The sequence below is a fragment of the Elephas maximus genome, chromosome X (genome assembly GCF_024166365.1).
Source record: "Elephas maximus indicus isolate mEleMax1 chromosome X, mEleMax1 primary haplotype, whole genome shotgun sequence".
Taxonomy (NCBI): Eukaryota; Metazoa; Chordata; class Mammalia; order Proboscidea; family Elephantidae; genus Elephas; species Elephas maximus.
In genome coordinates, this window is record NC_064846.1 from 129,812,459 (window position 1) to 129,826,066 (window position 13,608).

Genomic DNA, 13,608 nt, shown 5'->3' on the forward strand with positions numbered 1-13,608 from the left:
GAGCAGAAGAGCAGTGGGATGCTGACCCCAAATTCTCATAGAACCAGACTTAATGGTCTGAGACTAGAAGGACCCCGGTGGTCATGGCCCGCAGATCCTCTGTTAGCCCAGGACAGGAACCATTCCCAAAGCCAACTCTCCAGACATGGATTGGACTGGACAATGGGTTGGAGAGGGATGCAGGTGAGGAGTGAGCTTCTTGGATCAGGTGGACACTTGAGGCTATGTTGGCATCTCCTGCCTGGAGGGGAGATGAGAGGGTAGAGGGGGTTAGAAGCTGGTGAAATGGACATGAAAAGAGAGAGTGGATGGAGAGAGTGGGCTGTTTCATTAGGGGGAGAGTAATTGGGAGTGTGTAGCAAGGTGTATATGGGTTTTTGTGTAAGAGACAGACTTGATTTGTAAAACTTTCACTTAAAGCACAATAAAAATTATTTTAAAAAATGTCCCCACCAGAATATAAGGTGCATGAACGTAGGAAGTTTTGCCTTGTTGGTTCACGGCTGGATCTCCAGTGCCTGGAACAGTGCCTGGAACATAATATGTACTCGATAACTTTTTATTAATGATTAAATGAAGAACGGTCATTTTCAACTCATATCTGCAAAATATACTCCACCAAAGCCCATTTGGATGGAGGTTAAAACCAAAACCAAACCTGTTGCCTTTGAGTTGATTCCAACTCATTGTGATCCTATAGGACAGGAGTAGAACTGTGCTATAGTGTTTCCAAGGAGCGCCTGGTGGAGTCAAACTGCCAACCTTTTGGTTAGCAGCTGAGTGCTTAGGTCAAACTCTTAACCACTGCGCCACCAAGGCCCCAGATGGAGGTTAGGCACTGCTTGTTATATAACCGTGGGGATCACTGCTCTCTCCTTCAAACAATGAGGTGTTGGGGTAGCCACTTAGGTCAGGGGTACATGCACCTGGGTAAATCATTTGCAGACACAGTGCCTCTGCATCTTGTTATGAAGAGATAAGAGCATAGTCATTGTCTCTATCACAAAGAGGTTCTGTATCAGATTCTCCCAAGGAACAGAACCAGTATGATACACACACACACACACACACACACAAAGAGAGAGATAGAGAAGGAGAGGGAGGGAGAGAGAGAGAAACAGAGAGAGAGAGAGAGAGAGATCGAGAATTATTTTAAGGAACTGGCTCACACGATTGTAAGGTCTGGCAAGTCCAATATCTGTAGAGCAGGCCAACAGGCTGGAAATACAGGTTAAGAGTTGATGTTGCAGTCCTGAGCTCAAATTTCTAGGGCATGCTAGTAGGCTGGAAACTTGGCATGATTTCTGTGTGTCAATCTAGAGGCCCAATTCCTTCCTTCCTTGGGAAGCTTCAGTTTTTGCTCTTAAATTAGGCTTCAACTGATTGAACGAGGCCCACCCACATTATGGAGCATAATCTGTTTTACTTAAAATCAACTGATTGTAAAGTTGTGTTAATCACATGTAAATACCTTCATAGCATCATCTAGACTAGTATTAGACCAACAACTAGGCAACATAGCCTAGCTAAATGATGCATACAATTAACCATCACAGGTGCCAAGAGTAAGGATTATAACCAGTAAGTTACTGCTGAGGACAAGGAGTCACCTTGGAGATGTCTTTAGCTCATTCTGGCTCTCAGATGTGTTAACTCGGGTCATAGCAGCACAACAGAAAAAGTCTGCTCTGGCTGCAGTGCCCTCTTCTCAAGGAGAGTTTCAGAGGCCACCTGTACTCTCTAATCAGGCTGCCATTTCAATATGAAAAACACTCATCTCACGGGGCATCTTAGGACAACTTTCTTCTCAATGTGACAGTCTGATCTTTCTTCCAGAAAGACTTGTCTGTAAAATATATTTGTCGAAGGATGAGAATAAATAAAGGGGAGTGGATTTGTCATTTTAAGAATTGATTTGTAAAAATTTTTCTATGTCAAGAAACTTAGTTCTTGGTTATATGTGTTGCAAATATTTTCTGGATTTGTCTTTTGATCATGTTTATGTCTTATTCATTTTTTACTATAATAGAATTTTAACTTTTATGTAGCCAAATTTATTTTTCCATCATTGCTTCGCAATGATCTATCATGCTTAGAAAGATCTTTCTTATTCTAAAATTATTAAATCATTAATTTCCCCATTACTTTCATGGTTCCATCTATTATGTGTAAATCTTTGACCTTTCTGAAATATATTTTATGTAAGAAGTAATGTCAGAATCCAGCTTTATTTCTTTCATGGATAGCCGTTTGTCCCAGTGCCATTTATTAAATAACCCGTTCTTTCCTCACTGACTTAAAATGCTCACCTTTATGAATTCTAAATCCCTTTATGTATTTGGTTTTATATCTGGATTTAATTCTATTTCTTTGCTCTTTTTCGACCCCTCTGCTTGTGACAAACTATTGCATTAATGTAAAAACAAATTATAAAGAAAGAAAAGAGGGGAAGAGGCAGGGAGAGAGGAAGATAAGGAAAGAGAGAAGGAAGGAGGAATGGAGAGAGAGAGGGAGGGAGGAGGGAAGGGAAGAAGGAAGGAAAGGAAGAAACAAGGCAAGGGAGGGAGAGGGGAGGGAGGAAAGAGAGAAGGAAGGAGTGAGGAAAGGGAGGAAGGAGGAAAGGAAAGGGTGTAAGAAGGGAAGAGAGGGAGGAGAGGAGGGAGAAGGATAGAACGAAAGAGGGGGGAGGGAGGAAGGAAGAAAGGTAGGAATGGAGGGAGGAAGGAAGAAAGGGAGGAGAGAAGGGGGAAGGAGGGAAGGGAGGGAAAAGGAGGGGGATTAAGCATTCTCAGACACCTTTGTTTATAGAAAGAGCTCCTGAATTTAAAATAATAATAACACTTTTGAAAAGCATTGGCGTAATTCTAGATAATACCCCTTTCAGCATCAATGTTCTGTAAAAAATCAAAATCAAATAACTGTAATCTCTATAATAACCCATTGCCATCGAGTGGATTTCCACTCACAGCGGCCTATAGGACAGAGTAGAGCTGCCCATAGGGCTTCTAAGGCTATAAATCTTTATGGAAGTTGACCGCCACATCTTTCTCCCATGGAGCAGCTGGTGGGTTCAAACCCCTGACCTTTCCATTAGCAGCCAAGTACTTAACCACTGCACCACCAGAGCGCCTTAATCTCTATAATAGTACTTATAATACCTTAAGTGACTAATTATAACTGTTGGTTTACTTCCCGTTCCCCCATTAGAATCAATTTTTTAAGAGCTACAATTTACTGAGCCTTTATTATGTACCAGTTATTGGGCTGGGAACTTTATATTCTTTATATCGGTAGTTCCCAAACTTGAGAATCACCTAGAAGGTTTGCGAAAAGACAGATTTCTGCCATTCTCGTTTCTGATTCAGTAGGTCTAGAGTGGGGCTCTAGAATTTACATTGCTAACAAGTGCCTGGGTGATGCTGATATAACTGATGGCGACCACACTTTTAAGCTATTAATGCAAAATTTATGGAAGATTGTAGATGAAATAAAAGCTGCTTAAGGTCTTACAGTATTTAAGAGGTGGAAGCAAAATTCCAAGCTTTTCCTGCCCCCTACTCTTTCCACTGTGCCCATTGTCTTGCAGTGGACTGAGGAGAGGAAGAAGGAGGGTGGTTACGGACTATGTCTTGATCCCCCCAGGATCTCCACTAGTTAGCAGGTTGACTGACACTTCGGAGGAACACAATGAGCTTTCTTGAATGAACTAATTGCCCTGTGCCCCCAGTGATTCAGGCAAAACAACACTGTGTGTTTTCTTCAATAATGTTTTCAACCACACAAATTTAAAGCATTTCAAATAGAACAAAGTGTCTTGTTTTTAAAAATTAAGATGAAATGTCAAAGTGGAAGCAATGGCTCACAGAGTCATTTGGTATGAGGGGATAGGTGACTCACTTTGTCTTTTCTTAAATAGGTTGAAGAAACTTTGTGAGCTCTATGCAAAAGTTCTGGGATCTCAAGAAGCTCTGCAGGTAAGGCTGATTCTCTACCCTTTCCTAAGGTAGAAAGATCTTGCTTTGCCCTCAAAGGTCTGGCAAGAATAATTAAAACCATTTGCTCTTGAGTTGACCCCATGTGTGTCAGAGTAGAACTGTGTTCCATAGGGTTTTCAGTGGCTGCTTTTGCAGAAGTAGATGGCCAGGCTTTTCTTACGAGGTACTTCTGGGTGTACTTGAACCTCCAACCTTTCAGTAAGCAACAGAGCACCCTAACTGTCTACACCTATGCAAATGGGGCCCTAACCCTTTGCTGTGGAGTCGATTCAGACTCATAGCGACTCTATAAGACAGAGTAGAACTGCCCTGTAGGGTTTCCAAGTAGCAGCTGGTGGATTTGAACTGCTGGCCTTTTGGTTAACAGCCAAAGGAAGCAATTACAGCAAGCAAAGAAAGGTAAAAGATAAAGTCACATCTTTCTTCTGTTTGGTTGGAAACAGCCAGAGAAGGATGCTCCCAAGGTGGTTGTAGCCCTCAGGTACAGAGGAAAGAGAGTTGGGGCTTGATGTGTGGTAACATCACAAGAGGTCTGGAGCCACTTATACCTCCTAGGCAAGGCTTCATTGTCTTACAAATAAGATGTGTTAAAATGACTATCCAAGTTCAGGTATGAAATCAAAATATTTTTGAACAAAATATTTTTTCAAAATCTATTTTTAAGCAAACATTTTTACCTTAAAACTTGATTATATCTTTTCAAAATAATGCTTAATGATAAAGCTCATGTTTAGTTATTTTAATAGTTTAGTTTTGCAAAATCTCAGCTAATGTTTTGCCCATTCATAGCAAAAATGTATTTTTCAGACCAATAGTTGTGTCCAAGTACCACTGGCAACAGAAATGCCTACATCCCATAAACATAAATGTGTCTGTCTATGCTTCCCTTAAGAAAGCTCACTTCACCAAAAACATTAGTCTGGTAATCATTTTTCCTTGATGGGTGTATTTTTCTGCTTTTTCCTGATTCTACCACTCCAAAAAAAACCCAAACCCGTCGCCATGGAGTCGATCCTGACTCATAGTGACCCTATAGGACAGAGTAGAACTGCCCCATAGAGTTTCCAAGGAGCGTCTGGTGGATTTTGAACTGCCAACCTAAGCATAAATCCTTCTTAAAATCTTTCTTCAAACCAGTAGGCACTAAAAAGTTCTTAACAAGTCAAATTGATTTTAAAATGGAAATAGACTATTGCAGTTTATGAACTGTACCTAAGACATGAATGAACCAAGTGAGAAAACTTTCTAAAGTCAGAATTTCTTAGGAGGTTATTACCAAGGACATTGACCTGCACAAAGACGTATCTTAAAAAAAAACAAGGACAATGAGGCTCCATTTCAGAAATAGGAGGAGCCTTGGTGGTACAGTGGTTAAGCGCTCGGCTGCTAACTGAAAGGTTGGTGGTTTGAAACCACCAGACGTTCTGCGGGAGAAAGATGTGGCAGCCTGCTTCTGTAAAGATTATAGCCTTGGAAACCCTGTGGGGAAGTTCTACTGTCTTATAGGGTTGCTATGAGTCAGAATCAACTCTACGACAATGGGTTTGGTATTTCAGAAATATATTGGGTCTATTGGAGAAGCCTGTGTTCAATTTATTCTAGATGAGCTAGCTTCCTTTGACCTTCCATCAGCTTTTGTCACTTTGCCTTGCAGCCTGTCCACTATGAAGAGAAGAACTGGTGTGAGGAGCAGTACTCTGGGGGCTGCTACACGACCTACTTCCCCCCTGGGATCATGACTCAATATGGAAGGTAGCGTAAAAGTGTGCTAAGCTGTAACTGGAATTCCTTGAGCCTGAATTCAAATTCTAAATAGTTTCAAGTAGCTCTTCCCCACTGTTTCTTATAAATACTAAATGAAAAGAGAAAATAATCCCCAATTTCCTTTGTACTTTTTGATTCTCATGAATTCAGTGATTGTAATGCTACAATATGGTGGTGCCTTTTACTCTGAATTCCTCTGGAAGGACAATCCCAATCAATACAACCAAAGAAGGTTGTAGCATAAGTATGGTGTCTTAGTTTTCTGGTGCTGCTGTAACAGAAATATCACAAGTGGGTGGCTTTAAAGAGAAGTTTTGTTTTCTTACAGTTCAGGAGCCTAGAAGTCCAAATTCAGGGGCTGGTTCTAGTGAAAGGCTCTCTATTTGTCAACTCTGGGGGAAGATCCTTGTCTCCTCTAGCATTCCTCAGTCCTTGGTGATCTTCACGTGGTATCTGTCTCTCCTCATTTGTATTCTCTTGTCTCTGTGTCTAAGCTGCTCTTTTCATAACTCAGAAGTGATTATGTTTAGGATACACCCTACACTGATATGGCCTCATTCACATAGCATTAGATTGCATTATGGAAAGGGATTACATTACAAACATGGTGCTATAGACAGAAAGGAATTGTATTACATTATATCTGTAAAAGAAAAAAAGGTGTCTAAAACTAAACAAACCCATTGCCATCGAGTTGATTCCAACTCATAGTGACCCTATAGGACAGAGTAGAACTGCCCTATAGGGTTTCCAAGGAGCACCTGTTGGATTTGAACTGCCGACCTTTGGGTTAGCAGCCATAGCTCTTAACCACTACACCACCAGAGTTTCCGTCTATAGGTATAGGGGTTTGGATTTCAATACATATTTTGGGGAGACATGATTCAATAAATAACAGATGGGAATTTAGATAATCAGAAGATTCATTAATATTTTCAGAAGAAGTGTCTTTATACTGAGTTGAGAACTCAGTAAAATGTCCTCAAATCATACTGTTTAAGTGCCAACATGGATGCAGCATTATAGAAGCCAAATGAGGTCTAGACTGGAAGTGAAAGTACTTGTGTTCTAGTCCTGACTCTACCAATAACTGACTTTGTCATCCCTGGAAAGTCACTTCTCTCCTCTGAACTTTACTTCCTTTAGCTGGTGTATGAGAAAGTACAAGATGGCATACAATGGACAATAAATAATCAATTTGTTAACAAAAGTATGAGTCTTTTTTCTCTCTTCTAGTATTTAATTCTAGGGTTTGGCCATGCTTCTCAGAAGTTTCTAATTTTGAACTAGTTTCCACTGTTGGAAAAAAAAGTGAACATGTGATAAAAAGCGGCATTGTTTAGTCAACATGAGAAAGCAAATCTACTTTCTCTTGCAAAGAGTCGTTTTCCTAAATACCCTTTCCTGTCTAGCCCATGCTGGCTATGGATAATTCCAGGTTATTCTATGTATTATTGTCCATATTCTAATATTCTTTAATATTATGTCTTCTATTTTCTCTCTCTTTTTTCTTAATGGCTACAGTAAGGGCAGGTGAAGGAAAACCCACTTACTCAAGGCAGCCCATTTGATTTTTTGATAAAAGGCCTAGTGGTACGCAGTGTTGACTAAGATGAAGTACAGATGTTTGCTCTGGGTGTCACTTATCAGAAATAATAGAAACCCGGGATAGGATAAATAATGACAGGTTGACAGCACTTCCCTTGTGGTATTATTCTCAGGATAATGACAGACTGCCAAGTGCTGTGACACCTGTGTCCCTTTGTGTAGCTTGTGGTCCTCTGTGTTGACGAGTGATGATGATACACCAGGCAAAGCACATAGGACAACAATATAGGCTTTGACATCTGGTAGAACAGGTTCAAGTTCTGGCTCTGCTATTTTATAGCAATGCAGCTTTTAGCAAGTCACTCCCTGTTTTTCTGAACCTCAGGTTCCTCATGTGTAAAATGGGACAATAACAGTCCTAGAGTTCTTAAAAGGATTAAAGAAAAAATGCACTATAGAGAGGAAGTCTAGGGTCGCTATGAGTCGGAATTGACTCGACGGCAGTGGGTTTGGTTTTGGGTTTAGAGAGGAAGTATAGCAAAATGGTGAAGATTGTGGGCTCTGGAACTAGACTGCACGAATTCACATATCAGCTTTGCCACTTACTGGCTGTGACAAAGAGCAAATTACTTCATCTTTGTTGCAGATTAGTTTCCCCAGGAAGCAGACCCTGAAACAAAGGATAGCAGGGAGGATATTTATTGGGTAGTGCCCTTGGGATCAACACCTGTGGAAGGGGGGGAGGAAGGAAGTAGAAGTGGACAGAGGGAGAAATTAGGCTGCAACACAGTTCCAATGGAGGTCTCAGCTGATGCTACAGGGAGCTCTGGAGCTGATTGGCCCTTCAGAGTTGTCCCAAGTTGGGGCGAGGGTGTCAGGCCATAATGATCAGTCACTGGATGCAACTGCTGCTGGAAGGAGGCAGTTTTCTTCAGTGGAGGCAATCTCCAAAGAGGGCTGACATCAAGTTGTCTTCTGACCACACTGTCAGCAACTGGGCAGGTGCTTCATTTTTGAAGGGGGTTCTAGACAGCGCATCACTACGTCCACCAAAGTCTCTATACCTATATATTCTTATCTGAAAAATGGGGATAATAACAGTATTGACCTTATAGGGTTGTTGTGAGGGTTAAAGTACTTAGAAGAGTATTTGGCACCCAATAAATGATAACTGTTGTAAGTTCATTCAGTAAAAGTCTTAACACTCATAGAAGGTCAATGCTCAATGAATCGTAGTTATGCAGCCATAATCAGACTCACAACTTTGTTAAATATTGCTGATGTAAAAGCTCTTAGAAATCATTGAACTGTGTACTTTAAGAGATAAGGAAGCCAGAGCTGAGTGAGAGGAAGTGACTTGCAGAGGTCATTGATGGAATAACCAAATGAGGAACTGAGGGCACATGTCACCTTGCCGAGAGCTGGTGAGCCATAAAAGGAGCTGTACATGGCCAGATTCATAAAGTCTCTCACTTCATGTATGTGAAGCAAATACATAGTTTACCTCCATTGATGTCAGTCTCTTTACCTGTAAGCTCTTGGGGCACAAGTAAGCATTGATTTTCATTCCATTTTTGTCTATGGCAAGGATCATTCAAGGGCTGGAGGAAACCAGTGACCATTATTCCAGAATCTGAACTAACAAACTAGCCCTGATATTTGTGGGAAGGCTCTTCTCTGTCTGTGTGAGACCGACCACTTTTACCTTTTTGTTTTTGCTCCAAGGGTTCTCCGCCAGCCGGTGGGCAGGATTTACTTCGCAGGCACCGAGACTGCCACACACTGGAGTGGTTACATGGAGGGGGCTGTGGAAGCTGGGGAGAGAGCAGCTCGAGAGGTAAGGCCCAGGGTCACAGGCTAAGGGGAAGGAGGCACCTCATGGGCCTGACATGAAGATCAAAGATGTATGAGATCCTGGAGGTCAATTCCCCAGTAGCCTCCCTCTGAAGACCCATGAGACATCATTTTAACAGTAGTCTCAGGCAAAGTGAACACCCTAACCCAAAAGTAATAATTAAAATATCTAACATGTCACCCAAGATAAAGAGATCCCATTAGGCAAAAGATCAGCATGGCTATAACTGAGAGAGAAAAAAAAAGCAAAAAACAAATCAAACCAGTTGTCGTCAAGTTGACTCTGATTCATGGCAACCCCATGTGTATCAGAGTACAAAACTGTGCTCCATAGGGTCCTTAAAAAAAAATTTTTTTTTTTAAGGACCGGTTTTTCAGAAGTATATTGCCAGACTTTTCTTCTGAGGAGCCTCTGGGTGAACTCAAACTGCCAACCTTTGTGTTAGTAGCCCAGCACATTAGCTATTTGTACCACTAAGGGACTCCAATTGACAGATAACCTAGGTCTAATCTTATAGAACCAAATATGTTTCTATTAGGAGTCAGAATTCATTTATTTATTTCCTGACAGTTCCTCTGATCTCATTCCTGCTGTAAGGTGTGTTGAAAACTCCTAAAATTTACAGTGAGCCTAATAGTTGGAATTTCTTATACCATAGAGGAAAGACCTTTTGGAACCTTTTAAATATTGAATGAACTGCTTTGGCTTCTACTCTTGTGATTTTGATGGATATCACTAACAGACATTCAGTTAGTCCTTTATTTAAAGAGAAAGATGGTGTCACTTTTGCTATTTGCCAAGATGCTCTTTTATTTCAGATCCTGCATGCCATGGGGAAGATTCCAGAGGATGAAATATACCAGTCAGAACCAGAGTCTGAGGTAGGCTACATTTTATTTTATGAATTTAAATCTCTTTCCCCTAAAAACAGTTATTAGCAAAAAATAACACACTTGTATATATTCACATACCTGTTCCTAAGTGACTCAACCCGTGAATGCTTAAGGAGGTTCCATGGGTTAGGGCGGGAGTGAGAGATTTAGAAGAACTTCGATAAATTCATAGCCAGTACATCCATTGCCAATTATTAAGAAAAATTAAAGCTTTTTTTTTTTTTTCTGGTGGAGTGGAGGTACTTTTGTCAGAATGTTCTAGGCATATTAGCTCACTAAATACACGCCTATAGAGTGAATATCTAACCTGGTGATTCTCGATAGGGGTTAAGAAGTAAAAGTATATGTCAGCATCTCCTGCTGGAGGTAAAGGGGTAGAGTGAAATGGAGCATGTTTAGATTAAAAACACATTTTTAATATACCTATCATTTTTTAAATAAAACCTCAGGAAGTGTTTCTGGCTGAAAGAAAGGATACATAGAACACAGGGTGAAAACATTATACATGACGAGGGTCAAAAATGTTGAACATATTCCTCTATCCTTTTAAGTCCAAAGTCATTCTCTTAGAGCTTCTGGTAGAGATAGAATTGTAGGCTGGGTGGACCATGGATGCATTCACTCAACAAATATTTATTGAACACCTACCTGCCTTAGCCATTGCAGAAGGGCACAGCAGTATTTTACAGAGAATAACAGCTGATGGGGAAATACAGATGACAACCAAAAAGTGCAAGTAGGATGAAAAAAGCATGCTGTGGAAGAATGTAAAAAAGAGGGGGCTGTCCTATTCTGGGGGCTCAGGAAAGGCTCCCTGAGGAAGTGAAGTTGAAACTGAGACCTGAAGGATGAGTCTGGATTAGTCAAGTCAAGGGCCCGGGGGGGGGGAATAGGGAGTGAATGTTATAAGGAAGGGAAGGTGATGTTCAATGGCTAGAGTGGGTCATGTTTGAGAACTGTAGGAAAGAGACTTTCTGGAACAAAGTGCACAAGCTCTGTGCTAATGCCAAATGTTCTCTGAACTTAGGATGTGCCTGCACTGCCCATTGCCACGACCTTCTTGGAGAGACATCTGCCCTCTGTGCCAGGCCTGCTGAGACTGATTGGATTCACCACTATCTGTTCAGCAACTGCTGTTTGCTTCCTGGCTTACAAGAAGGGGCTACTTGTGCGGGTCTGAAGAGAGGGTCTCTGTAACCACACATTCTTTGGTGTGTGGGTTTGGGGAAGGGGTTGCAATAAAGTTCCACAAAGACTTAGAGAATATGAAGTGAGATGGGGAGCATGAAGATAAGTTAGACTTCTGACCACAGGAAACACAATTGTCTCTTTCTCCATTTTGATCCCTGGTTATCGTCCTTTGCCTCGCTTTTAAGGCCTAGCACCAACTCTGTCTCACCCATTTCCAAGTTTACTGCCCCCCAAATCATTACAGTAGTTTAGTAGGCTTGTTTAAGGCCCTTGCTCTTTACAATACACCTTGCCCTGTGCACAAACAACTAGCTTTTTTCCCACCTCTGTGGCTTTGTGCTTGTCCTTTCTCTTACAAGTAATATCCTCACCTTCCCAAATTCTCTGCATTTGTTCTTAGGATCCTGGATTGTGATAGCTGGAAGACCTTAGAGACCATCTAATCCATGGCCTTCTATTTTAGAGTTCAGCAAACTGTAGGCAAGACAGGTGGAACTTATTTGGCCAAGATCCACAATAAGCCACTGGTCTTTTGGGGTCTAGAAAACAGGTCTTTTGCTTTTCTCACCTCCCAGGATGTATTCCCCAATCATCCTCCTCCACGTCTTGCCACAGCTGCTGATCATGTCCCTTTGTGTGAGCTTGCTCTGCACTAAGTAGTCTTGCACGACTCAACTACTAATTAGTATGTACTCTTAAGACTTGCTGTCTTGTGCAGTATGTCTCCAGCTGATTTTTATTTTTTTGAGGCTAGGAATCTGTTCTTCCTTTCACATTCTTATGTCTTGATACAAGGTCAGTAAACAGTAATTAATTAAAAATAAAGTTGATTAACCAGATGTATGCTGTCTTTTCTTTTTGGGTAATGACTTCAAGGCTTTGACAGATCAAATAAAGGTCCAGTCTTAGGCATATAAATGTGGCTTTAAAGCATTTAGTCAAAAATTTTCTCGAAGCCCAGATGACTTATGTGTTTGATTGAGTGATCTATCATGAGCCACGTGTGTGTGAGTACTTGGTAAATGATTTATTATGAATGATATAGTAAGGATGCTAAAAGACATAGCTCTTGCTTTCACTCCCCCCCAAAAAAACTGTTTAAATAATTGACATATTAATAGACAAGATGTTTGAACTATTAAGTATAATATTTCAGTTGATCTTTCATATTCCTTGTCAGTGCAAAACTTTTTACTAGGTCCACTTATTAATTTAGAACTAAGTTTCACAGTCCGTTATATCCTATTTGAACTACTTTTTAAATGAGATCATCATTTCAAAGTACTCATACCTCTCGACTCCCAAGGTCAATTTTTATCAGATGTATTTTAGATCTACAAATGACCATTCTCATGCTCTCCTTTACAAAATAGAGCTTATTATGCTTAGTATAAGTGAAATTTTTAAAATCCTCTAGGATTAATCAATAATAGTAGAGAGTTTCTGATTTTACAGTGACACTTATGTTCACGAATTTACAAGAAACTTAGAGACTAAAAAACCAAAACCACTGCCATCGAGTCAATTCTGATTCATAGCGACCCTATAGGACAGAGTAGAACTGGCCCGTAGAGTTTCCAAGGAGCACCTGGCAGATTCAAACTGCTGACCTCTTGGTTAAGAGCCATAGCACTTAACTACTACGCCACCAGGGTTTCCACTTAGAGACTAGATGAGGAAATTAAAGAACCCACTAAGACTTTGTAACCATTTTGATTTTTTAAACTCTTTAAAGAAGTAATGGAGCCCTGGTGGCGAAGCGGTTAAGAGCCCAGGCTGCTAACCAAAACTCCTGCAGTTTGGATCCACCCAGCTGCTCCTTGGAAACCCTATGATGCAGTTCTACTCTGTCCTATAGGGCCCTGTGAGTCAGAAACGACTCGACAGCACATGACAACAAAGAAGTAATATGTTGGTATAGGCTTGTCTTCTTGAGTATTCCCTTCAAAAAAGTCCTCCCAAAAGGCATCACAACACTAACTCCAACCCACCCATTAAGAGTCAGATAAGGCGTCACCTTCTCCAGGAATCTCCTAGACCACTCATCCTCCAACTGGGCCCGTTTTCTGTGTTCTCCCAACGACATGTGCATAGACTTCTCTTCCAGCACTTACCACATGATATTGCAATTGTGACCAAACGAAAACCAAACCCAGTGCCATCGAGTTGATTCCGACTCATAGCGACCCTATAGGACAGGGTAGAACTGCCCCACAGAGTTTCCAAGGAGTGCCTGGCGAATTCGAACTGCCGATCCTTTGGTTAGCAGCGGTAGCACTTAACCACTACACCACCAGGGTTTCCTGCAATTGTGACAGCATGGTAAATTACGTGTTTTGACTGAGGTGCCAAGATGCAATAG

General features: G+C 41.1%; 1 protein-coding gene across 3 annotated transcripts in view; it reads left to right on the forward strand.

Annotated features, from left to right (window-relative positions):
* MAOB (monoamine oxidase B) overlaps positions 1 to 12,085 on the forward strand; it is a 185,425-nt gene extending 173,340 nt beyond the window's left edge. For all 3 annotated transcript variants that reach the window (XM_049871292.1, XM_049871294.1, XM_049871293.1), the window contains 5 exons: positions 3,917 to 3,974; positions 5,650 to 5,747; positions 9,033 to 9,144; positions 9,981 to 10,043; positions 11,083 to 12,085. In XM_049871292.1, coding sequence (XP_049727249.1) covers positions 3,917 to 3,974; positions 5,650 to 5,747; positions 9,033 to 9,144; positions 9,981 to 10,043; positions 11,083 to 11,235 — 484 coding nt within the window. In that variant the 3' untranslated portion in view covers positions 11,236 to 12,085. The remainder of the gene's footprint in view (positions 1 to 3,916; positions 3,975 to 5,649; positions 5,748 to 9,032; positions 9,145 to 9,980; positions 10,044 to 11,082) is intronic.
* Positions 12,086 to 13,608: the final 1,523 nt, after the last annotated feature.